Source organism: Pinus tabuliformis, chromosome 6 (assembly GCF_031772625.1).
Source record: "Pinus tabuliformis cultivar Carrire ecotype Pingquan chromosome 6, CPIR1, whole genome shotgun sequence".
Classification (NCBI taxonomy): domain Eukaryota; kingdom Viridiplantae; phylum Streptophyta; class Pinopsida; order Pinales; family Pinaceae; genus Pinus; species Pinus tabuliformis.
Window position 1 is genome coordinate 662,162,851 of NC_142292.1, and position 26,813 is coordinate 662,189,663.

The 26,813-nt window shown below is 40.6% G+C and overlaps 1 protein-coding gene across 2 annotated transcripts in view; it reads right to left on the reverse strand.

Moving 5' to 3' along the window:
- LOC149260346 (rsm22-cox11 tandem fusion protein 2, mitochondrial-like) overlaps positions 1-26,813 on the reverse strand; it is a 561,260-nt gene that overhangs the window by 440,792 nt on the left and 93,655 nt on the right. For both annotated transcript variants that reach the window (XM_089420322.1, XM_089420323.1), the window contains exon 4: positions 7,426-7,499. In XM_089420322.1, the coding sequence (XP_089276448.1) occupies positions 7,426-7,499 (74 nt within the window). The remainder of the gene's footprint in view (positions 1-7,425; positions 7,500-26,813) is intronic.

The following is a 26,813-nucleotide window of genomic DNA, read 5'->3' on the forward strand; positions in this document are numbered from 1 at the left end:
TATATCTGAGCGGCTGTCATGTGTATGACAGTCCTAAGAAATGCTCTCCATTGAGATCTATAAGCAGATTAGCAGACTTTATGTTTCTATGCACCAGATGCAAGATCTCTAAGTGAACGTCCATTCAGGTATCCTAAACAATTGCAGATTTGTCGAGATGAAACTTCACCAATCTTTGTGGTATTCTCGAAAGCAGAAGTCTCTTCCTTATCAATATGTTTGTAGTCATTGACAATGAACCCAGTATATGATACAGGTGACAGACCTTCAAGCAACGGGTAATCATGAACAACCTGTTGATTTGTGGTAGCATCGGATGTGCTCTAGCCATGAAAATTGGTGGAGAGGCTAAGGCACATAAGATCTCCAAGACTCAGAAATCGTATGGGGAAATTCCACTTGAATGGAGAGATTAAAATAATTAATATTTTTAATGGGGTTTCTAAGTCTAAACCTAGGAAAATTAAAATATTAGTGTGTATTAATATAAAATGGGTGAAAAAGTTCTAAATGATGAGGATCAAGCCAAATCTAATCTTAGTTGTTGATTAGGGACTTAATCTCGATCATTGAATCGTCAACAGGAAAAGTATAAGAGGAGGCTTGAGGGTCAGTTGGAGATACACCAAGTTGATCAAGAATCCAATTTTTTGGGGCAGGGTTTGCCGAGAAATCAAGTTAGTGATATGTTGCAGCGAGGAGAAGTTCAACAAAAGGCCAAGAATACATATCAGAGAGGCAGAAAAAGTGTTGGAGAGACAGTGCAGAGCCTTGGAAGGCTGACGCAGAGGCTGAGTGGGCCAACGCAGAAGACGCAAAGGGCCAAGAGGCTAACACAAAAGGCCAAGAGGCTGACGCAGAGGCAGTAGAGGCTGCACAGAGGCTAGCAGAGCTGACACTATGCTGAAGAGGCAGCGCTAAGGGATTTGCATGGAGAAAACTGGGAGTTGAGAGACAAACGTAGAGCAAAAAAGGGTGACACGGTTCCAGAGAAACGCTTGGAGCAGCTTTCGTTGTCCGGCTAAGGAACTATCGAAGTTGCTGTGGGATCAATCATCCAGTTGTTGATCAGCCGGAATATCTGTCTCCGAGGAGAGGTACTTTTGCCAAGGAAATTCTCTGAAGGGTGAGCCATTTCTGGCACCCTAGTTGTATTCAGAAATTGCATAATAATAAAACCCTCATATCTACTGCACCAGTTTTCCCGCATTGGTTTTTTCCAGGGACGATTGTCCAAAAATAACGATGTCCCTTGTGTGATTGTCTCAGTTATTTCAGTTGTTGATCTATATATGTGTGAAGGTTGCATTTGTGTTTATTTCGATATTTATATTTATAAATAACTTGTTAATAGAAAGAACAAGTAGGAGATAATAAACCAGATAATGTAGTAGGGATTTCTGATGTGTCAGATTTGGAAATTTCCACATGTTATCAGAGCATTGTAGACCACATGAGGACTAAAGGCACCAGCAAAAATCTGAAATTTGTAGCAGTAGTAGTTGTCCCGAGAGACAGCGTTGTTCCAGAGCTAAAGCAGCAAGAGAGGAAGTGACGCAGAGCCTGTGTCATCATTTAGAGCCATGAGGAGGGTCAGCGCAGAGGCAAAGAGGGGTAGATCAGACCTACACAGTGCCCAATCATCTTTCTCAGCCAGGAAGGATCAATGTTGTGGCCAGCAGGAGCAAATTCAGCCTCTTTCGGGATTGTGCAAAGCCTGAAAGGCTCAGTTTCTTCAGTTGTCGGGGCTTGGGGATCTATGGGCAAACTGTGATTTGTGGAGTTGGTGGGACATTGCTTCTGTCAAAGCAGAACAATGTCTGAGGCAAGACCAAGGTAGAGGGAGTCACTAACTCGACGGATTTCTAGACAAGGAATTCAGATCCAAGTTGCAGCTGCAAGGACGATTGGAGAGGAGTGGTTCGACAGTTGGCCAAAGGATTTCTAGAAGGGAAATCAGGACTTAGAGGGAGATTTCCAGAAGGGGAGTCGAGACTAAGAGGGAGTCCAGAAGAGGAGCTGAAATGGCAATGAACAGACTAAGGGATCAGGACAGGTTGGACGGGGCTTCCAACTTTGTCATCTAAAAGGCCAGGATCCTGGCAATCCTGGATCGACATCGCATCAAGGACTTTGCCTTGCAAACCGTGGCGATACCAACTGGCCCAGCTGAGAACGAAAAGTATGAGGATGCAATGGCAAGGGTGAAGTGCATGATCCTAGACAGGGTCAAAGATCATGTCATACCACATATTGCTGAGAAGAATACCGCAAACGAGATGTGGGACACCCTAACCACCTTATACCAGGGCTCTTCCGTGCAGCGGAAGATGCTATTAGAGAATCAACTGCGGTCATATCAAATTCAGAAGGGAGACTAGATAGATCCATTCCTTCTCAGGTTGCAAGAGATTCGTGACTAGCTTACTTCTATGGGGTCTACACCGGATCCAGAATTTATGGTCAGGACTGCCCTGAATGCAATCTCTGAGGAATGGGAGACATTTTTCCAAAGTATTTTGGGCAAGGCTACTCTTCCCATTGGGAGGAGATGTGGGCAGCTCTTCGCCAAGAAGAGATTAGGAGGATGACCAAGGCAAGGAGTAGTGCCAAGGGAGGTCGAATCAAGAAAGAGGAGGAGGAGGATGCGGCTCTAGCATCTGCAGGACAGCAAAGGAAAAGGAAGAAGAAGGACATCTCCAAGGTTAAGTGCTTCCATTGTGGGGAGCTAGGACATTATGCATCCCAGTGTCCCAAGAAGAAAAACAAGGGAGAGGTTTTCGATTCAAAGGCAACTCCAGCTAAGGTGGAGAAAGAGGTTGAGACCGATGACGATTGTGCCATGAGTGCTCGTGCACCTCTAGAGAAGAGGTGGGGTGACATCGAGTTGTATTCAGGAGGACTACATACTAGAGGAAAGATCCTTGAGGTGCCCAAACTCTTGGATCACATCCAACTACGGGAGCCCTTAATGAGAGTAGCATGATGACAAATGTCGAGTGGAGCATAGTGTGATGGAGCAGCAAGGCAAGGCTAGAGTGCAGAAGTTTGTAGCAGCACAGCAGAGGTTGCAGCAGTGTGAGAGGCATAGAGGTGTTTGCAGCAGAGGGAGCACGAGTTAGCAGCAAAGGCAGTTTCAGCATCACGAGGCTTTCAGGCTAACTAGGATGTCAGTGTTTGGTGAAGTCAGTTACCTACTTCTCAGTAACTAAGTTGCAGTGCAGCAATTAGCAGTGGCAATGCTAGTGGCAGCATGGGCAGCATATTGAGAGGGAGCCGAAGTACAGATGTAACAGTGGCAGTGGTAGTGGCGGTGGCAGTGTCAGTGTCAGTGTCATGGGTAGCAGTACAAGGAACAACAGTGCAGAGGATGTGAGGCAGCAGGCCAAGCATCAACACAGGTACCAGTGCGAAGGATCAGTGTGATGTTTCAGTGGTGGAGCATTACTAAAGCACATTCCTCGCTAAGAGGGAGTGTTTATTTGTGGTAGCATCGAATGTGCTCTAGCCATGAAAATTGGTGGAGAGGCTAAGGCAAGATTTCCAAGACCCAGAAATCGTTTGGCGAAATTCCACCCGGATGGAGAGATATTAAAATAATTAATATTTTTAATGGGGTTCCTAAGTCTAAACTTAGGAAAATTAAAATATTAATGTGTATTAATATAAAATGGGTGAGAAAGTTCTAAATGATGAGGATCAAGCCAAATCTAATCTTAGTCGTTGATTAGGGACTTAATCTCGGTCGTTGAATCGTCAACAGGAAAAGTATAAGAGGAGGGTTGAGGGTCAGTTGGAGATACACCAAGTTGATCAAGAATTTGATTTTTTGAGGCAGGGTTTGTTGATAAATCGAGTTAGTGATCTGTTGCATCGAGGGGAATTTCGGTAAAAGGTCGAGAATACATATCAGAGAGGTAGAGAAAGTGTCGGAGAGACAAAACAGAACCTTGGAAGGCTGACACAAAGACAGCCAGGACTTACGCAGAAGCTAAGTGGGCTAGCGCAGAAGACGCAGAAGGCCGAGAGGCTGACGCAGAGGCAGTAGAGGTTGCGCAGAGGCTAGCAGAGCTGACGCTAGGCTGAAGAGGCAGTGCCAAGAGATTTCTGTGGGGCAGACTGGGAACTGAGAGGCAAATGCAGAGCAGAAAAGGGCGATGCAATCCCTAGAGGGTGACGCAGTTCCAAAGAAACGCTTGGAGTAGCTTTCGCTATCCAGCTAAGGAACTGTCGAAGTTGTTGTGGGATCAATCATCCGGTTGCTGATCAGCTGGAAAATCTGTCTCCGAGGAGAGGTATTTCTGCCAAGGAAATTCTCTGAAGGGTGAGCCATTTCTGGCACCCTAGTTGTATTCAGAAACTGCATAATAATAAAACCCTCATATCTGCTACACCGGTTTTCTTGCATTGGGTTTTTCCGGGAACGATTGTCCAAAAATAATGATGTCCCTTGTGTGATTGTCTCAGTTATTTCAGTTGTTGATTTGTATATGTGTGAAGGCTGCATTTGTGTTTATTTCAGTATTTATATTTATAAATAACTTGTTAATGGAAAGAACAAGTAGGAGATAATAAACCAGATAATGCAATAGGGATTTCTGATGTGTCAGATTTAGAAATTTCCACACAACCAATCTCAGTTTGCCACCGAGCATCTAGTATAAGACAACAACCACCTCCAATGACATTGCAAAAACACCTTCTGCTGGATTTACAGGTTCTCATCCACGATCAGTTGTTCCAAGATTAGTGACTGTTGGAAATTGGGCAGCTATGGGACGAATTTCCCATAGATCCTATAAGCCCCAAATTGTAAGCCTATGGCCTCAATGGAAAAATATTATTTTCGGAAAACAACTATTAAAGAAGATTTACATATTTAAATTTGAATTGAATTTGAAATTCTCCCTCCAATATTCTCAAAAAATGAATTATGGCAAATGTTGTGGTCGGCTTGCTCTTCACATGATAATTCTATTATAAATATCCTATGGTTAATCTCTCAATGGTGCGGTATGGTAAAAACCTCAGAGACTCAATAATATTTGGGTGGTTCGATAATTTTCATTGAGTGGCTCTCTTATTTTTGCAGGTCTTTAGCACTCCTTCATTGACTCATATATGCACCTCTGAGGCACATTCTGAAATAACTGTTCTGGCTTGTATATCCCTGCCTTTGTTCAATGTGCTATGGCTCACTTTCTATTATGCTCAGTGGTACAGACTCCAGAGTCATCATGACTATATGTCCAAGGCTCGGATCATTTTATCTAAGAGTGATGAGAGTTTGCTGGCACAGAACACACAAAATTCTTATAGAACATTGTCTCTTGTCATCTACAGTGGTTTTTTTTTTATTGTGATGACTCGCTATTTATTTTGGATCACTCTATGGTTTGATATTATGTAACAATGCATTACACAGTACGCTTTGGCACTCACAGTCTTCAGTGACCATTTACACAGTGACATGACCTCACTCTCTGCATCATGGAACTCGCCCTTTGAAGAACTATCCGCAATGGTATTCCGAAGAACGAAAATTTAGAGTGGTTTATTGTGATAATATTACAGTAGTATTTTACAGTGTTTATTGTGATAATGTTACAGTAGTATATTGTGGTAGTTCTACGATGACAGTTTCTATGGTTAGCATTGTTACACAGTCCATATGGTATGGCATCGATACACATGCAGTTAGCATCATTGCACAGTTTGTATTCAATCAAAAGTCTGTCTTGAATATATATGTGTGTGTGTGTGTGTGTGTGGCAGCGTTACTCTATGGTTTGTCCAGTTACATTCGCTCAATGGCCTCAACATGTATGATTCACACTATACATATTGAGATCTTGTCACTGAAGAGAAACCCTATCAAGGACTACAATCCAGATTCAAATATATATGCAGAGACCCAGGTGGCTGACATGATTTTGTTACAGGACAATGATCTTAACAGTATGACCTGGCAGTGACATAGCGATCCAGCACCATAAAGTATTATTCAGTTATAGTGATATGGCAGTATGTTAGTGATGACAATATTGACATGACCTAACTTGGATGCCCTAGATATGATAGAGATTAGTATTGCAGTGATGTGAGCATGCATGACAGTGCTCCGGATGATGATCGTGCTTATGATGGCAGCCCTTTTGATGTGTCTCGTATTGTTCACAAACGTAATTGTGAACCACTTTGGATTGGCCCTAGGTGGCCTGATATGATTTAGATGTACTTTGTATCTCAGCTGAACAATTGATGAAATCTAATAGAAGAGGAAGAATGGATTGCGGGTTTTCCCCCTTGTGGGGTTTTGCCCTGGTCTCCGACCAAATTCTGGTGTCCACTTTTGTGTATGCTTTTCTTCTGATGCTCTTTTTATTATTCCGCATCATTGTTGATGATATTGTTCTTTCTATATAATTGCTAATATTATGATGATGTTATGGGGTGAATGTATATGTGATGATGAAAAGTACAAATGCAATTATCAAAAGCAAAGAACAATTTAGCCGTAAGAAAAACTGACACTGACAAATGGAGTGCTTTACTAAAACCAACCTCCACCAACCAAAACAAGTGAGAAAGGAGATCTGTTCTCTTGTTTTGCTGAGTTTTCTCTTGTTGTTTGGTGACACAGGTTGCAGAGGTCATTGTAACTATTTCAGATACAAACCAACCTGAGCACTATCCAAGTCTTGCTACAGCTACCATCACCTAGAACTTAGAAGTACTGAAGGTGCACTCTGCTCCTGGTGTTGCATCATTCACTTCCTTGAGCACAGTGGGTGTATAACAGGACTTAACCCCTCTTTTTTGCTCTTCTTGTAGTCCATGTACAATGTGTTGTGTTAGTTTGTTCGTCATTATCCATCCAACAGATTGGAAGTTCAGAATATTAACATTTAGGTTGTCCTGTAACTTAATCTAAGGTATGATTATTTCCATCTCTGCTAAAGTCGGGGAGAGGTTTTCATGTTCTATAGATAATATTTTCAATCTATAGAAGCATCATTGTCAAGGGGAAAAAGATGATGATTCATCCACCAACAAAATTTATCAATACCAAGCATGATCTCGCATAAAGGCAGTATCTCAAACAGTGACAACAGAGTATTAAGGTTTTTCCCATGATGGGTGTCAAGATAAGATAATTTTATTAATGTCCAACGAATGACCACAAAAGTAGGTCAATGGGACTAAAGGATACATCCAGTTCAAGTACAATGCAGGAGTGCAAACACAACTCCTAGAAAATGCCAAAGCTAAATCTAGGATGAAGTGAAGTAAAGAAGGATACAACAATAGGACAGCCTCATAAATAGCTTAATCCTTTTGATTCTATCTTTATATGATTCAATGATAGAAAGAACCATTGGATTAAAAAAAAAATTATTTGTCTAAACAGGCTATAGTCATTACCAAAAAACTGAACCTGGCCCTGAACCATAGTCCAAAACTCTTGCTGGACAGAAATCTGGTAGTCGTCGCTTAACCTATAAGATAATATCACAGGGGAAATAAATAAATACACCAGCATATAAAAATACCACATCATGGCATTCTTAATTTTAAAATAATTTATATATCCCTACAACATCTGAGACAGAAGAAAAGAAAAGGTAGGATTAACATTTTTCTTTTAGATTGTATGCCTAAGCATAAACTAAACAACGAAAACTAACATAGAAGCTTATCAAGTCACCAAAATCCAACAATAGTGAAGAAAAAGGAAAGAAATATCATTGTTGTCCACCAAAATGGCCAAAATAGGTCAAAGGGGCAGGATCTATAAACATATAAGAGAAAGCAATTAAGAGTCCATCAGGCATCTTCATCTTATATCTAAAAGCAATGCATTTAAAGATCAAAGAGAAGTACGTTGTAAACTGAAATATTAAAATCTACCTTGTCATAATATAATAACAGATGCATACCTAACAATGTCCAGACCTAGTGATTGAGACGGGTGTCACCATGCAAACTACCCTAGTTCAAACCCCAGCAGACATAAAGCCCTAGAATAATTGTGTTTTGGTTCAGTTTGACAGCTCCCCATTTTGAAGTGCGACCAAGATAAAGCAGAGATGGGGTTCATAGCTTCCCATGTATCAAAAAGCATGCCTACCCTGACCGAAAAAATATATGCATCCTAACATCAACATCGTAGATCTACAATTCCAACCCAACCTCTAGAGTCTAAACTACTGTAACTATTCAACTCAATATCCCCTTATGAGAGTTAACAAAATGCATATTGGAATCATAAGAACTCCCCTTAATTAGACTCAAAAAGCCATGTAGTGGAATAACAAGAACAGCATAACCAGTGCTGAGGAAAACCATAAGAATCAATTTGCCACTGAAGACATATATGCGGTAACATATTTCAAGCCATACACAGTGTAAGGATTAATTGTTAAATGGAATAACACACAACAATAGAAAATAAAGCAAGCATGTAAAAATAAATCCCAACATTAAAATGATGTACAAATAACCTTGGAATTTTAGTCCAGTGTTCCACGGGGATGCGTCCCCCATGGTGGGGTGCACACACCCCATGCTTCCTGTGCACCTGGGATGGGGGGACATCTAGGGAAACCCTTCCCCACATCCCCCTTTTGGGGAGACACAGGGGGGAACGTTTACCTAGTGTGGGGAACATGTCTCCCCAAAAGGGGAACCCCCAGAAGCACCCCTTTTGAGGGGGAACGCCCATAAACACCCCTTTTGAGGGGAGACGCCCATAAACACCCCTTTTGAGGGGGGCGCCCAAAAGCACCCCTTGTGAGTTTCAAGAACTTTTGTGTGGGGAAGCTGTTGAAAAATGTGTAACTAGGTTCGGTCTTCATAAATATGAAATGTACTTTTGATTCTTGTAAATTGTAAAATGAAAGAAAGTTATTATTATTATTTTTGGAGCATGGGTTTCATGCTCAAGGTCTTTTATTTTATAGGTCAAGCACCCATTGAATGCTTTTAGAGTTTGTCCTAGGTCAAGAAGTCAAAAGAGTCATTGTCATAAGTTGAAGACCCCATTGGGCACATTGTAACTTGTAAAGAAAATTATTTGTTTTTAAAAGAATCTAAATACCCTACAAGACCAAGTTGGACGAGCAGTTGGCAAGTCAGCCTAAAAGGAAGAGCCATGTCCACCTTAAAGAGCCTATATATAGGAAGAAACGCGTCCTCCTTGAGAGACATTCATTCATCACTCATTCTAGCGAAGAAGAAGGCAGCGCAGAAGGAAGAGGATGAAGAAGACTTTTGTTTGGGCTATTTCTCTCTCACACGTGCTAAGGAGGACTAGGGTTTCTGCAACAAATCTAGGGTTTCTATCTACAAGTTCAATCTTGGAGAAAAGAAGGCAAGAAGGTCAAGCAAAGGTCACCAAGGGTCATCCTCAAGGTCCAAAAGTCAGAGAAAGGCAAGTGAAGGTCAAAGGAAGGCTCAAAAAGCGAATCGAGGCTCACACGTGTGGCAGCAGCGACTACTCGGGGCCGAAAATTTCAGATCTACAGTGGAGGCTGAAATTTTGCAGCTAGAGGTCGAAGAAGTGCTACTGGAAGAGATTTGACTGGGTTTGACTGGATCAAGGTTAGCACATCATCCAGAGAGGTTGGTCTTGGTCTTGAAGGTTATCGGATTCAATCTTAAGGTCTTGGAATTCGTCAATTGAAGAATCTATAAGGAAGAGAAGATATTTGTGGTTTTCCTGTTCTTCTTGTTTTGGTAGTTGTTTGATGATACACACACATAATAATAAGTAACAAAGCTAATAAGTAAAAAGACATCACAAGCAAGTTATCAAGTAAAGAGAAATCACTCTAATCATTTCCCTATAGATTTCTCAACATGGTATCAGAGCTAAGGTTGGCTAAGGAAATTATGAAGATCTCCACTACATTGAAGAAGTTCCTCAAGAAGTGTTCAAAGGTAGCAAGTCATTTCAAGAAAGGCATCAAGGAAGCATGGAATCTTCTATTTACTACAAAAAAAAGGAAGTAATCAAGACAAAGGATGAAGGTCTCTTCTCAACACTCACTAGCACATTCCAAGATGAGAGCATTTGGGTAATTAATAGTGGTGCATCTAGACACATGACTAGTCATCACAAACAACTGAAGACATTATCAAAGGGAAAATCTTCTTACTCAGTGGAACTTGGAGATAATAAGAGTTATCCTATAAGAGGAATTGGATCAACCTCTATAAAGCTAGAAAATGGAAGCAACATTCATCTTAACAACATCCTGTTTGTTTCAGGTTTGCATGGGAACTTACTTTCCATTTCAAGTCTAGAAGATATGGGTGATAGAGTAGCTTTCATTGATGGAAAAGTTGTAGTATGGAGTAAGAACTCAAGCATAAACAATGCTAGAGTAATTGGTATTCGTGAAGGAAGACTTTACAGGTTGACATCTCCTCTTGCACAAGCTTTGGTTCACATTTAAATCAGCCCCATGTGAACTCTGGCATAAAAGATTTGGCCATCTTCATTTCAAAATCCTTCCAACTCTAAGGTCTATAGTAGATGGAATCCCCGAATTGAAAGAGATCATGAAGGAGTATGTAAGCGATGTCCATTGGGTAAGAACACCAAGAGACCATTCTGACGCAGTGACTCCTAAATCACTTGGAGGTCATCTATATTATGTCACATTCATAGATGATCATTTAAAAAAAACTTGGGTTTACTTAATCAAATCCAAGGATGAAGTATTTACCAAATTTCAAGAATTCAAAGTTGAAGTAAAGAACCTTACAGAAAGGAGAATCAAGATACTGAGGTCTGTTAATGGAGGAGAATATACATTCAAGCAAATCATAGCCTTCTGTAAGGAGTCTAGGATTAAAAGGTAGCTAATAGTTCCATATGTTATCACTTTGATACTTCTTTTGAAGTTAATGAAGAAAGAAAAGTCAAAGGTAACCACAAACCACTTTTGGAAAACAGGACTTAGCCTTCCTGATGCTCAGAGAGGGCTCTCTCTTTATAATTTAACTTTGTTTTAGTTAAGATGATTTTAGGCTAGTTATTGTTTGCACTTGGGTTTTGGTTTGAAATTTTGGGTGGTTGGATCACTTTACTTAGATGAACAAAGGTTTAGCTCTTACTATTGGGCTATGGAGTCGAATGTCAGACAAACAAGACTGGATTCAGTTCTAAAAACAGTGTCTACAAGGCAAGATAGATGACTTACTGCAGATCTCAAAGGCTAAATGGTGGAAGGGTTTCAAATCGAATCTAGGGAGAAATTAAGGGTTCCCTAAGCCAGACTCTAGAAGGAATGAAAGAAGTCAACCGAGATGGGAGAGCAATTAAGGGTTCTCAAATCCGGGTATCAGACGAAAACATGTAAATGACTAACTGTACAAAACAGAGTGTACTTAAACAATTTCTGAGTGATATCTCTAGTTAATTAATTCAAATTTAGAACACATTTAAGATTATGAAACACATAAGAAGGTAACAAAATCACACAAAGAAGATACTTCACTGCAAATGGCTCATCTCATGAATCTTGTAGCGAAATGCTTTTATTACTTGCTCCAATCTATTGACTTGAAAATGGTACAATCACCCTTAGGTTTAAGATCAAAATAACTCTACAAATGTAAAATAATCCACCATAATACTTTGAATTATGAAGTATTTATACAACAGAAATTACAAAATATCTCAAACTGTATTGAGAACTGATCTAGGAAAAGAAATATCTTCATGCAAGAAGATAGAGACAGCTATAGAACTGTTGTTTGTTGTCCCTGTTATTTAGGTTTTTTTGGCTTTGCATCTTTGATCTTTTGCCCTTTATGCTACTTGGTTGTTTGGTCTTCACGCTGGATGTTCCGTTTTACTTTAACCTTTCACCTGATACTCTTTGACTTGATACACTTTAACCTTGCTGACCTATCAATATACTTTTACTGTGTTGTTTTACTTTTTACTGTACATTTATACTTTTACTGTGTATTTACTATTGAGGTTTTCCCATCTTTCCTTGTCTGGTAATTGGATATTGAGTATTTTTCTGTATATCTCATCTGCCTCTGTGTATTTGGCAAAAGTAGACTTATTAATAAACCTCATGCTATAGGTAAAACAAGTTTTCAAAAGTTTGGTACAGCACTTTGCCTGTTGGCATGCCCTTCATGGATGAAGTGATTACCTGTTCTCTGGCCACTTCCCTGATCTTCTTGTTGTAATCTCTATGTGTCATTAGCTTATCATTTATAACTAAGGGATTAGGTAATCCCTTTTCCTTCAAAAGTTCAAACTTAGCCATGAACCTGTCAACGGCTAGTTGCATGTTTTGACACTTATCTTCTAAATTCAACATCAAATTCCTCTTAGTGAGGACTTTTCTGACTTCCAAAATTGTACATGTCCTGTCAGGTATCTCCAGTTCTTGCAGCTCATACTTATTCTTGGAGTTGAGGAAGTGGATGATTCTTGCTGCTTCCTCTGGCATATCTCCAAGTTCTATTTTAACCCTTTCAATGGCTTTTGTAGCCTGCTTTATTAAATCAATCTGTACAAAATGACCTGGATGGACGGACAAATATCATTGACAAAGTCAATGATATTGGCCCACAGTTACTCGTTAGCTTTACCTATAGGTTTATTGAGTGTCAGTTCTTTCTCCAAGCTTTTTATTCTTTCATTCATCCTTGTAGCCTTTTGTTGTTCTTCTTTATGCATGGTCTGAGCAAGTCTGTAATTTGTCTCCAAGCTGGTGACTTTCTCCTTAAGTTTGTTCATCTCATTGGTTTGAATGGACATTTCTTCCATTGCTTTGACCAGCCCGTTTGCTTCATCACTTGTGGAGGTTGTTGTTGTTGATCCTGTTGCTGATGTAGTCAGTGCAGTGGCCATTGGAGCAGTGTGAGCTAATGCTACTGCTAAAGTAGAAGGTCAACTGTGGTCACTGTTGGAATGACAATTGCAGGAGAATTATCAATACTAGCTTGTTTGAGTTGGATCAAGTTATCCAACTCCTTCAACATTTCCTTTAATTGGTCATTCAATTGCAGCATTAAGTCCACCATTTCCTCGCGATTGGTCTGGCTTTCTAGAACTTCCTTTGTCTGTGGGTGCTACAAATGAGGCAACTTGAGCTGTTTCTTGAGGGCTGTTATTTCCTCATTCTTCTTTTTGATTAGTTTCTCTGTGGCCTTAACATCACTTGGGTCATGGCCCAATTCAATAACCAAGTCCTCCAAGGACTTTATCCTGGTGTCTTTAGCCTATGAAGAGGCCTTCTCCAATTTGTATTGAGTTGTTACATTGTCCAATGAATCTTGCAGCTTGTAAGCAGCCATGGCCTTTGCTATGAGGGTGGAGTAGATCATTTCTCCAGCTTGCTTGTGAAACTCTATCTGATCAATGGGATGAACATCCCTGGCCAGCACCTCAAAATTTGTCTTCTTGTAGTCTACTGAGGTCTTTGGTTGTTGTATAGTAGGTTGCAAAAATGAGACCTGCATTTTTCCTTCTTTGATGTCAAAGGCTGACATCAGTCTAGTCTGGTTTGGTGGTGTGAGCTTGAGATATTGGGCATATGTCTCTACCTTCAATCTCTCATTCCTCATCTTTATCTCTTTAAATCTGTCTTTGATGTCCTTTTCCTTGTCAGTTGGCCTGACATAGGAAGAAACCTCCATACTCTTTTGTCTCTCTATCATTTGTGTGTTGGAGGTTGATGGTTGTTGTGTTTCCTCTGATGTAGCTGCTTCTTTACTTCTCTGCCCCATTGCCTCAGTGTCAGTTATTTCCTCTGATGCAATGTTCTCCTCCTATTCAAACACAGGATTCAACTTGGCCCTTTTGCTTGGCTCAAACAGCTCATCAGCAGTCTCCATGGCAGAGCTAGATGCCTCATCCCTGCTCCTCTTAGGATTCTTCTCTTCATTGGCTGGGGTCTGTATGACAGGAGGAATGTTCATTGGCCCTTCTTGTTCTGGAACCTGCAGGAGAGAGTTGTGATCAAATTGTCTTTCCAAATCAATAAGTTTGTTCTCTACATCCGCAACAGCGTTATCCATGTCAATCAAAGTGTTCTCCACCCACTCATCCTAGTTAGCAAACTGTTCAATGTCAGGCCTAGGGTGGTGGATGTATGCTCCCAACTTGACCTTGAGTCTGAGCTTGTTTCGGACCCCACGAGGGTCATAGTGCCAGATGAAACTATTTCTGAATTTCATTAGTTGAAGTACTTGTCGGCCTTTGGTCCAGCCTCTCTGTTGTTGTAAATAAATGGGCCCATTTGGTTCTTCAATTTGAACTGGGCTTTCTTCCTATAAGCTAGGAAGTGGATCTCATCAGAGCTAATGATTTGTCTGAAGTACTCAAGAGAAAATATCCTCATAGGGAGGTATTTGGGCAACTTATAGGGGGCTAGATCACAGCCATAAATCCTAATCTCAGTGTGGTTTTGGTACAAGTACCAATCTCCCACCTTGTTGTTCTTGGCCAATTGCAGTGCTCTCTTGATCTCTGGGTTGATTCTAGGCTGAGGTTGAGGCTTAGAAGTCGGCATGTTCATGACTGGGTATACAAAAGAGTCTATGAAGTCTTTGTACGTGAATGATGTGTAAAACTTGTGGACCAAGGGTGTCCAGTAGATGACTGATCTCTCCTTTCCCTTGGTGTCCAATTTTTGGATCCTCAAAGGGAACTTATCTGTCTGGTAATACAAGAACATATGAAACAACACTGAAGAGTATTTGAAAACTCTTTCAGTGGGCAATCTAGTAAATTGTTCATGCATTTTGTCTGCAATGAACTGGGCATAATCATACATAATAGCAGGAGGCTTGCCTAGAGTGAAAATGGGGAGGGAAAGCCATGATGACCTCATCCACATGCTCACCTGATGTGTATCCTAGGATGCATGAGAGCATGGTGATTATTCTCCTGCTAGTCTATGAAAACATAGTGCCAACATAGGGTGGAATGTCTGTAGGAGTATGTCGTTCCTCAATGATGAAATTCTAGAAAATTTGTTTGATTTTGACTAGGTCCAGTGTGATGTACAGGTCCAACAGGTTTCCAATGGACAAAGGAGTCAGATTAAGACTAGGTTGGATTTGCAGCATCTGGTTTATGGATTTAGCCATAATGGTGAATAATAGCTCATGGTTTGGTGCCTCAATAGCCCTTTGGCTTGGAACATAACAGGCATGACAAAAATGTACAATGTCTAGAATGGGAGAACTTCTGGGAATGTATACTTGGCCAAATTGGATTCCCAAAGGTTGATTTCATCAGCATGGTTTATGAACCTATCCTTACTCCAGCAATGGAGTCTCTGAAGGTGGCCTGGGGTAGTTGTGTGTTTAATTTGGAAATCCTTGTCTGCCAGGGCCAAATGGTCAATGTCCAAGTGAGGGGTTGAGACCGGTCTGACATCCAGGGAGTTCTGGGCAGGCATTTTTGTGATAAAATGTGGAAATTGGTCTTATACAGCTCTAGAAGTGAAGTCTAAATATGTCTGGTATCAGAGATAGGGTATAGGCAGTTTGCAGGATAGAGGTTTTGGTATTTTAGGGGGAAATACTCTCAATTCAAAGGGAAATCAATTAAATTCAACTAGTTATTTCTTGAATTCATTGTACGTTTTAAACTGATAGCATCGTTTTGGTTCTCTGTTGAAATACCTGGAATTTATGGTTCAAGTTGCAAACTGGTTTTGAATGGTAGCTGCAGAGGGTTTTGTGGCTTCAGTCACTCACTGGAGGGTTGAATTGGGCTTCCGGAGTGTGTTCGAGAGGCAATTGATGGTCAGAACCGGTTGCAGAAGCTCGGGGGCGCAAGAAAGTTTAGGACGCTTTCGCAAAATAAACAAGTGAAAAAGGCTGAAAATGGGGGTCCACGGCCTTTTAACCGACAACGGTGTAAAATTGGCATGGAAACTCATTTAATGAACAGTGATGGTTTTTTTCGGCGGGGAGGCGGTTTAGGGAGCCATCGCACTGCTTTTGAGCGATGGGTGGTTTTTTCCTGAGAGCACGCGACTTAACGCAATGCTGCCATGTAAACCTAGAGGGACCGAGCAATACCGCCCATATCGAGTTCTCTCGGGCCGGTAAAGGTCAGGAGATGAATGGGTGCGATATGGGCGAGGGTCGTAAGATCTGGGGGTGCACGATCCAACGGCCATCGCGTGGCGGAGATGCATGGTGGGAGATGGGAGAGACATTTAGCGGGGCCCAAGGGTTAATTACACTTAAGTATAATTAATCAATGTATAATTGCAGTATTAAACTATAATGCGGGTTTATGGAGTATAACGGGGAAAAGTGAATTTGCAGGGTAAGTAAAGTAATGCGGGGAGGAATAATAGTGAGGATAAGAGGTTTTAGTAGGTTTTTTGGGGTTTTTAGGGAAATTAACAAAGGGAAAATGATTTTTGTATGGGAAAAGAGTTTCACACTAGGGAAAAGGGGTTTTTTGGGTAGGGGAATGAATTTGGATGTTAATTTGCTAGGGAATGTGTGAAACCAAGGGGGAAGAGAAAAAAATGAAAGAAAAAGGGGTTTACATAAGAAATGAAGTGGTGAAAGGGGAAATTAGTAAGTATGTAGTGAGAGGTGAAATGGAATGAGGGAAGTTAACCAAATGAACTTATGAGCATCCTTTTTTTTCACAACTGCTCCTGCACACTAAAACACATGATTAAACATAATACATGTGCTTATGCCTCAAATAGCTTGTATTTCTGCAACCTTTCTTCTACTTACCCTAACATTTTTTCTTCACTTTATTGGGTGCACTTAAGCTAGCAAGCCCTTTTCTTTCCTTTTTCTTTTATGAAACAAACTATCTACTGCTAACCTTGTATCTTCTAAGGGCTCAGATTAAACAGATGAGCTCCTTTTATTTCTCTACCTATCTATTGATCTGCCAAGATTAAACTGTTTGGCTAGATATTTATTCTCTAACTATAAACATGAAATTCAAAGCATGAAGTAGTCAAGATTAAACAGTTTGACAATCATGGGTTGTGGCATGTATGACAAACTGCACATAACCATTATTTTAGACAGTAAAGTAAAGAGTAGTGGCACTTGGACTTGCACACTTTCATGATCTGTTTTTGTTTGGGGTTCATATTTTCTCATTTTTTTTATCTTTTCTTATTTCTTTTTGTCCTCTGATATTTCTTTTAAGACATACCCTCTTTACATTTTTTAATTTTAATATGGAAAACATTTGCAGAAAGCAAAGGTATGTACAATATTACAAGACTTAACCTCAGCCAATTCAAAATTATGAATCCTATCACTATAGGACTCTAACACCATATAATCCTGAAAAAAATCGAGTTGCAGAACAAAAGAACCGATCCATTGAAGAAAGTGTAAAAGCAATGTTGCATAATCAAGATCTACCAAAATTTCTATGGGGAGAAGCCACCAACACAACCGTATATATATTCAAAATAGAAGTCCCCGCAGGTCACTAGAAAACAGAACTCCCGAAAAAATATTCACTGGGAAGAAACCAACTGTGGATCATCTCTGAATCTTCGGTTGTCCTGTATTGTTAAATTTGGCAACGAGAGCCAAACATCACTTTGGACAGCTCTTATGAGGCAACTGGTATTTTTCTTGGATTCCTCTTTTCGAGAGGAGTAGGATTAATCTAAAGATCATCCCATTCTGACATGTATAAATGAAGTTATGAATTTATTTTGATTATGGACAAATTCTCAAGGTCGGCCAGCCATCAAATTAGGCTCTTCTAGCCTTCAACATTGCATATAAATACAAGGTGCCTCCTCCTCATTTTGGCATCTCATCTCATTCATCTTTCTCTTTCTCATCTTGATTGGGTACGGATTTCTGGGCCTCTCTCTTTCCACACATGCAAAAGGAAGACTGTCTTTTTTAGCTGTTGCATTGACCAGATTTGGCCGAAATTTCCAGAGGCCGAAATTTCAAGAGATCGAAATTTCAGGAGGCTGAATTTGACCAGCGTTGACCGTGTTTCACTTTAGTTTTGTGAGGGAGACTTCTGTTTGGGCAACGCATTGTTCTGGGCACAAAAACCAAAGCAATTTGACCCCGACATTGACCAGTGTTCACTGCCCTAATTCAGGTTGTTGCGTTGACTTTTGTTGACCAGATTTGATTGGTTATTTTTGGACAATTTTACGCTACATTATCTTGTTGTTGGAGGCCGAGTTGACCAAGGTTGACCGAGCTGTTTTGGAGGTCAATTTCAGCCCTGTTGACTAGCGTTGACTTTTTTATTAGGGCTTTATGTTTATGTTGTTTTGACTGATCAGTTTGGGCAAGTGAATATTGTAAATTGTACTCTCTCTCTCTGTTGAACTTTTGAAGAATTATAAGAAGAATTGATCAAGGGTTTCCCCACATTGGGGTTTGTCCCTGGCTGGTGCCATATCTTGTGTCCTCTTGTCTTGGCTTGTCTTCTACTATTATTGTTTATGTACTATCTGCATTTTACTATCATGTTGATGTAATTCCTAAACTGATATGATATTGGGCTAATAAAGAAAATTGAAGTAAAATTGCTCTAAGAATAGAACATATCATTGTTATCCTAAAATTAACATGGTATCAAAGTTGAGGTGAAAACAAAGCCCAAGCAAGAGTGAAGAGCAATCACTAAGACGAGCTCACTCTCATTGCCCTTGGAGGTCTTCCTCCCAAATGGCATGTGTTCAACACTACTATTCTCAATAACGACAGAATTCCAGGTTTTGAAGAATTGTTGACTAGATGTTCTCAAGAAGAAATAAGGATGATGGAATTGGGGATGCCTTCAAATAGGAATAATCCTACCACATTATCCGTTGATGCCAAGAGGAAGAAAAATGCAGGTTTAAAGAAGCAAAGTCAAGGAAGACCAGGACTCAAAAATGGAAGGAAGGGAAGATGCTTCGTTTGCAACAAGATTGGTCACTATGCCAGGGAATGTCCAAATAGAAGGGACACATCTCATGATGATAATCACAATCATTCCAGGGGCAACAACAACAATCAAAGGAATGGCAGGTTCAACAACAAAGGGAAAAGGAATGCTTCCACTACTCAACTTGGAAATGATTGAGCTTCTAAAAAAAACAAGAAACTCCAAGTATGATAAGTCTAATGTTGTAAATTCTAAGCAAAAGGAATTTTATCTTATATCTGCCCTCTCTACTGCCTCTCCTCCGGATACTTTGGGAAATTGGTTGATTGATAGTGGTGCCTCAAGGCACTTCACCGGCTACAAGGAAGCTCTTTCAAATCTGATAGAGAAGGATACAAATTTGGAAATTATCCTTGGAGACAATGCCACCTATCCCGTGAAGGGAGTTGGGAATGTTACCCTTCAATTGAATCAAGGTACACGGTATGTTTTTAAAACCGGAACCGGTGACCGGACCGGTCCACCTAATGAACCGGTTTACCGACCGGAACCGGTCTAACCGGGACTGGTTTGGTCTAAACGAACCGGTTTTACAAAAATACATTAAATAATTAATTTTTAATGAAACAAAACTATTTTAAGATGTAAAACCATGATTCCAAGCCAATAGAGACAAAATATGCAAAGTTTGCTCATTTATATACCATGTAAAGGTGAATATATCAAAATGGCACCGAGTACAATACATATCATCGACAAAATAGCAAAATACATAAGAAATGAGGCTCTAAATGGCCTATAAAGTCCAAAAACAATGCTGCAAGCTATGAGGCCATTGGCCTACTACAATTCTACACTGTACACATGATCAATCATCAAGTTCATCACCACTGCTAGACATAGGATCATCATCAGGAGCTACATAGACATCATCTGGTTCAGAGTCTGAGGATGCCTCAGCCTGATCTGCAACCTCAGTATCAATGCCACCAATGATAATAGAAGTGGACCTAATGGAAGCACGAGTTTGTCGACCTGCACGACTAGTGCCTTCCATTGCTTCTTTGCCTTTCCTTGATGTCGCTACTAATCCTGGTTCTGATGCCGACTCAGAGCAAAAAGTCTGATTTTCAGAGAAGTCAAAGATCATAAAAGTGTTGAGGTCAAGGAGTGCTCCAAAGGAATAAGAATATAAGAAGGTTTAAATACTCTGTTCAAGACCTGTAAGGCATTTGCATTTTCTCTCTCTGTATTTCAGGGCAAATTCTAAATTTCTATGTACTATAGCAAGGTGAGCCGAGACTTTGAAAGAGAACCAAAAAGCTTATGTTATATCAGATATAAAGGCCGAACTTCCTCACTAGAAATTAAGGAGAGGTTACACTGGAGTTCTGATGACTGTACATGTTAATGTGAAAGTTCCTGTGGACATCAGAAACTCTTTGAATTACATTACCCCGCGAACATCCAAAATAACACCTCTATGAAAAATCAGAACTCTGACATCCGAGTTTCTTTGGACAGTGACATCTAAAGTACAAAAACGTGGAATTCTGTAACCTAACTTATTGACAGATTTAAGGCATTTTTTATGACAACTAGAAACAATAATACTTGTCCAAGATCTGAGCTATCTTTGGCATCTGAATTTCCTGAAGTTTAAAGTAGACATGGAAGCATCAAAGTCTAATATAATGAAGCATCTAAGGATTGGGAGGAGTTTTATATGGCAAAGACAAGGAGTATACATGAGAAATCTTAACCTATAGGCTATGACAAATCCAAACCTGTGGTGTCGATATCAAAATCAGCCTCAACCACAGTCCAAAACCCCTAAACCACAGTCAAATTTCCCTAAACCACAGTAAAAAATCCACCTTTTTCCATGTTTTGGTGGGCATGCCTAAAACCGGCCGGTTTAGGACAGAACCGGCCGGTTTGATACAAACCGGCCGGTTCTGTCCTAAACCGGCCGGTTTTCACCGGTTAGGGCTGAAAAATGGCGAAAGGCCCAGTCAAACCGGGTTTTTTGGCCGGTTCAGACCGGCAGCCTTGCTAACCGGCCGGTTTGACCGATAACCGGTTTTCAAAAACGGTTTTAAAAACTATGGGTACACCATTCATCTTCAAGAAGCAGTATATGTACCTGATCTAAAGAAGAATTTAGTTTCTATCTCGACAATGGAAGACAAAGGATTCAAGGTGGCATTCATCAATGGAAAGATACGTGTGTGGAAAAGAAATTTCAAAGAAGCATTTACTCTTGGATTCAGGGTTGACAGTTTATATCAAGTTGTAGGAAGTCCACTAGGAACCATGTCTTGCGACACATCTCTTCAATCCGAACTATGGCACTGGAGGTTTGCTCATCTTCACTATAAGGCTCTACCCGATGCAAGGAAGATGGTTACAGGTATGTCGAATTCAAAATAGAGCGTGAAGGTGTATGTCAAGGATGTGCCGAGGGAAAACATACAAGGGGACCATTCCCCTCAAGTGATAGCAAGACCATAGACATTTTGCAATTGGTTCATTCTGATCTATCTGGTATGTTGCCTGTGACATCATTAGGAGGATATTTATATTATGTTGTCTTTGTGGATGACTTCTCTCACAAAACTTGGATATATTTCTTGAAGAAGAAGGACAAAATATTCTCATGGTTCTGTGCCTTCAAAGCCTTGGTGGAAAATCAAATAGGGAAGAATATCAAAATATTGAGGACCGATAATGGAACCGAGTATGAGTCAAATGAATTCAATGACTATTGCAGGGAAGTTGGCATTAAGAGGGAGACTACTACTGCATATACTCCTAAGCAAAATGATGTTGTTGAAAGGAAGAATCGTTCCATTATAGAAGCCACTCATGCCATGCTTCATGATCAAGGACTTCCAAAGTTCCTATGGGGAGAAGCTTCATGATCAAGCATTGAACTCCAAAACTCCCGAAGAAATTTTCAATGGTAAGAAACCTGATGTTTCTCATTTCATAATTTTTGGTGGTCTTGTATACTTTCATGTGTCGAACGAAAAGAGAAGTAAATTGGAGGCATCTAGGAAGAAAGGAACTTTTGTGGGCTACAGTGAAACTTCTAAGCCATATAGAATCTAAGTTGCACGAAACGGGGAAACAGATACGAGTTTCCGAAACGGCACGAGTACGAATCGCTACCTCCACAAATTTTGGAAACAGGGAGACGCGAATATATATATATATATATTAGAATTTAGGACATTTAAGAAATGTTATGTGCAATCATAAAGCATACACGATACATTATAATTTATTACATTTAAACATTATGATTAAATTTAGAAGCCACTTTAGTCGCCCAATAAAACAATAGAAAACAAAATAATAAAAAATAACATAAGAAAAAGTCAATTTGCATGAGGAAACGCCGTCGTACGGCCCAGAAACTCGTTTCCGGCTGTGCTGGCCACGTTTTCTCCTCAAGAAACGGGCCAATATGGTCGGAAACGAGTTTCCGGGCTGTACGGTACGGGTTTCCCCGTTTCTGTTCCGTTTCCATACGGAAACAGACCCTAGACCCACGCTTCCTGCAACTTAATATAGAATCTATGTGCATGGTCAAAAAGAAGTAGAGTTGAGTCATGATGTCATCTTCAATGAGGACGCTGCCCTAAGCAAGATTAGCAACCTTCCTATTCCAAGGAAGGACAAAGAAGCAAATGCAGGAAATCAAGGAGATTCGCAAGATGAGTCGATGCCTGATGTTGAAGAACCGATGGATCCCATTGATCCTCCTCCTCATGAGCCCTCCTCCTCCAAAAGGAGACCCTCATGGCTGAGGGAAACTCTTGAAGATGTCGAGAGACATGTTGCACCGAGGGGGACATTTCGTGAAAGCAAGAAGCCTAATAGGTACCAAGGGTACTTAACTACTATGAGCACCATTATTCAGTCTAAACCTTGCTCATTCGAAGAAGTTGTGAAGCAACAAGTATGGAAGGATGCTATGAACAAAGAGTATGAGTCAATTATGAAGAATGATGTCTGGGATGTGGTCCCTAGACCCCAAGACAAATCTGTTGTCACCTCTAAATGGCTCTACAAGATCAAGCATGGTGCTGATGGAAGTGCTGAGAAGTTCAAGGCCAGATTTGTTGCTCGAGGCTTCTCTCAAAAGGAAGGTGTAGATTATGATGAGATATTTGCACCCGTTGCTCGCTACACCACCATCCGTTCGATTATAGCCCTTGCTACCTCGCAAGGATGGAATCTACACCAAATGGATGTCAAGACTACCTTCTTGCATGGTTCAATTAAGGAGGAAGTCTATATGGAACAACCTGAGTGGTTTGAAGTTCAAGATCGTCAGACACATGTATGCAGGTTGAAGAAAGCCCTCTATGGGTTGAAGTAAGCACCCCGGGCTTGGTATGAGAGGATCAATAGCTATCTGATGAAGCTGGGATTTACAAGAAGTGAAGTTGATCTGAACCTTTACTTTAAGGTTGAAAATGATAGACCTCTCATCTTGGTACTTTATGTGGACGATCTCTTTCTGACAGGTGCAGACCCTCTTATTCATCAATGTAAGAGAGAATTGGCTTCCGAATTTGATATGAACAACCTAGGACTGATGAGGTCTGGCAAAAGCCAGGGAATATTTTCCTTTCTCAAGGAAAATATATTGTGAAGCTACTTGAAAGATTTGGTATGGTGGACTGCAAGTCCGTGACTACTCCGATGGAACTTAACTTCAAGAAGTTTTGCGAAAGTGTTGTCGGACCCGATTTGGGAAATCCTTCTGAGTATTGTCAACTCATAGGGGCCCTGATGTTCTTGGTGAACTCCTGTCCAGACATATGTTTTGCAATGAACACATTGAATCAGTTTATGGTCGAGCCTCATCATATACATGGGATTGCTGCCAAGAATCTCTTGAGATATCTCTGGGGCACATTCACTTATGGACTGAGATACACTGTCGGGAATGTGAGGCTCCATGGTTACTCTAATGCAGACTGGGTTGGCAGTGTGGTGGATCGCAAAAGCACATCAAGATGTTGCTTCTCTCTAAGTTCTGCTTCAATATTATGGATGAGCGGGAAGCAAAAGTCGGTTGATTTAAGCACCACTGAGGTTGAATACATTGTTGCTAGTTTAGCCTCCTGTGAAGTTGTCTGGTTGAGGAAGCTCTTTAGTGTGCTGTTTGGACATGTGTTGGATACCACCATGATCTTCTGTGATAACCAGAGTGGGATTCGTCTTTCTGAGAATCCCGCGTTTCAAGATCGCTGCAAGCATATTAATAACAGGTACCACTTTATCTGGGATATGGTACAGTGGGGAGCAATAAGGCTCCATCATATTGGGACCGATGAGCAAGTCGCCGATATTCTTATGAAGCCCCTCGGGAAGGTCAAATTCTTAACCTTCCATGAATGACTTGGAGTCGTGGAGAGACCCTCTTATGAGGGTCCTGTATGAGATGGATAGTGAGCTCTGGGAGCTCTGGGGGGCTTGGAGTACTTGGAGCGATGAGCGACCATAGGGTGACTCACCCTCCCCTAGTGGTGCGTGGTGTACAGCGTGAATGGTTCACCTTCCCCTGTGATACCCCATGGTGGCATATGCATAGGTTGAGTGGTTCACCCTCCCTTGTGGCATCTGAGCAAGATGAATGGTTCACCTTCTCCTGCCAGCACATCCTACCCATGCAGTTTGGGACTCAATGGAAGTACCTCTCATCTGACCAATGAGTAGGGAAATGAGGATAGGGACCATAGTACTACCGATGGACACATCGTGTACTATTGTACTCCCTATGCTAAGATGTTGATATTGATCTGGGATCAATGGAAACTGACTACGGATCAGTTAAAAGTGGTATGACACACTCTTTGTTGTTGAAGACTGACTTCGAGTCAGTGGAGAATGGTATGATACATTCTCAATCATTTCTTCTTTCTTCATGGTTTAGTAGAGTAGAGCAGTGCAATGACAGGGATGGTACAGATTGTCAGACAATTTGGCAGGTGATGTTCTCCCTAGTTGAGAGGGAGTGTTAAATTTGGCAACTAGGGCCAAACATCACTTTGGATAGCTCTTATGAGGCAGCTGATATTTTTCTTGGATTCCTCTTTCCGAGAGGTGTAGGATTGATCTAAAGATCATCCCATTCTGACATGTACAAATGAAGTTATGAATTTATTTTGATTATGGACAAATTGTCAAGGTCGGCCAGCCATCAAATTAGCCTCCTCCAACCTTCAACGTTGCATATAAATACAAGGTGCCTCCTCCTCATTTTGGCATCTCATCTCATTCATCTTTCTCTCTCTCATCTTGATTGGGTACGGATTTCTAGGCCTCTCTCTCTCCACACGTGCGAAAGGAAGATTGTCTTTTCTAGTTGTTGCGTTGACCAGATTTGGTCGAAATTTCAAGAGGCTGACTTTGACCAGCGTTGACCCTGTTTGACTTCGGTTTTGTGAGGGAGACTTCTGTTTGGGCAGGCCGTTGTTCTGGGCACAAAACTGAGGCAGTTTGACCCCTACGTTGACCAATGTTGACTGCCCTAATTCAGGTTGTGTTGACTTTTGTTGACCAGATTTGACAGGTTATTTTCAGATAGTTTTGGGCTGCATTATCTTATTGTTGGAGGCTGAGTTAACCAAGGTTGACCGAGCTGTTTTGGAGGTCAATTTCAGCCTTGTTGACCAGCGTTGACTTTCTGGTTAGGGCTTTCTATTTCTGCTGTTTTGACTGATCAGTTTGGGCAAGTGAATATTGTAAATTGTACTCTCTCTCTGCTGAACTTTTGAAGAATTATAAGAAGAATTGGTCAAGGGTTCCCCACATTGGGGTTTGTCTCTGGTTAGTGCCATATCTTGTGTCCTCTTGTGTTAGCTTGTCTTTCACTGTTATTTTTTATGTACTATCTGCATTTTACTATCATGTGTATATGATTGCTATACTGATATGATATTGGGCTAATAAAGAAAATTGAAGTAAAATTGCTCTATGTCTAAAGCCCGTTTGTTGATGTATTTTCAGTTCAAGGATAGATTGTACTCAGTGTTATTTTGGTTATGTGCACCCTTACATGCTATATAAATTAGAGCTTTTTCTTATTTGTGTATAAATGGTTTGGATTCATATGGATGCACATGAATATATATGTTTTTCTTTAAAATTTGAATATTTTATGTATTTTTGGTTTACCAGTTATGTGGTCCTAATTTTTTTATTGGTTCCAACTAATTATTGGTTCAAAGGGTTTTCCAATTCAATTCCAATAACATTGGTATCTACTATAGTCTGTTTTTCTTAGTACTAATTAGATTCTAGAATGATGAATGATGAATTTAAATTTTAAATCAATTTGCATTCTAGAATGATGAATGACAACTTGAATTTGTTTAACTGATTTTCGACGGAGCGGAGCGAGGGTTCTGAACAGGAAGCGATGGGTGCAAACTGTTAACAATGGAGGGGCAAGGAGGGGGGAGCTCGACTCCCTCCTACAGTCATGTAGTAGCGAACAGAAGCAAGGAAGTGGGTTCGAATCGATTCAAGAAACCAATGGAGGTAGAAACAGAGAAGATAAGCACAAAAAAGCCGGAAAGCATCAAATCTCATGAACAGGAAGAGAATCACAAGGAAGTCAGAAGAGAGAAGAGAACAGGAGACAGCAGTCAGAGAACTGAGCACAAGACTGTGACAGGACTCTATAAACCCAGGTCAACCATTAAACCCCGGGTTGTCTTAAATGATCCAGCGCTATAGGTGCACAGGGATCACATGGTGACTTACGCGGTTATATGCAAATTTATGGGAATATGGCCAACAAAGAAGGCTTTGTACATTTGGATAAGAAACCACTGGAAACCAAAGGGAGCAATAAACCTTCATCTTGGGTCCAAGGGTTTCTTCACAGTGGTTTTCA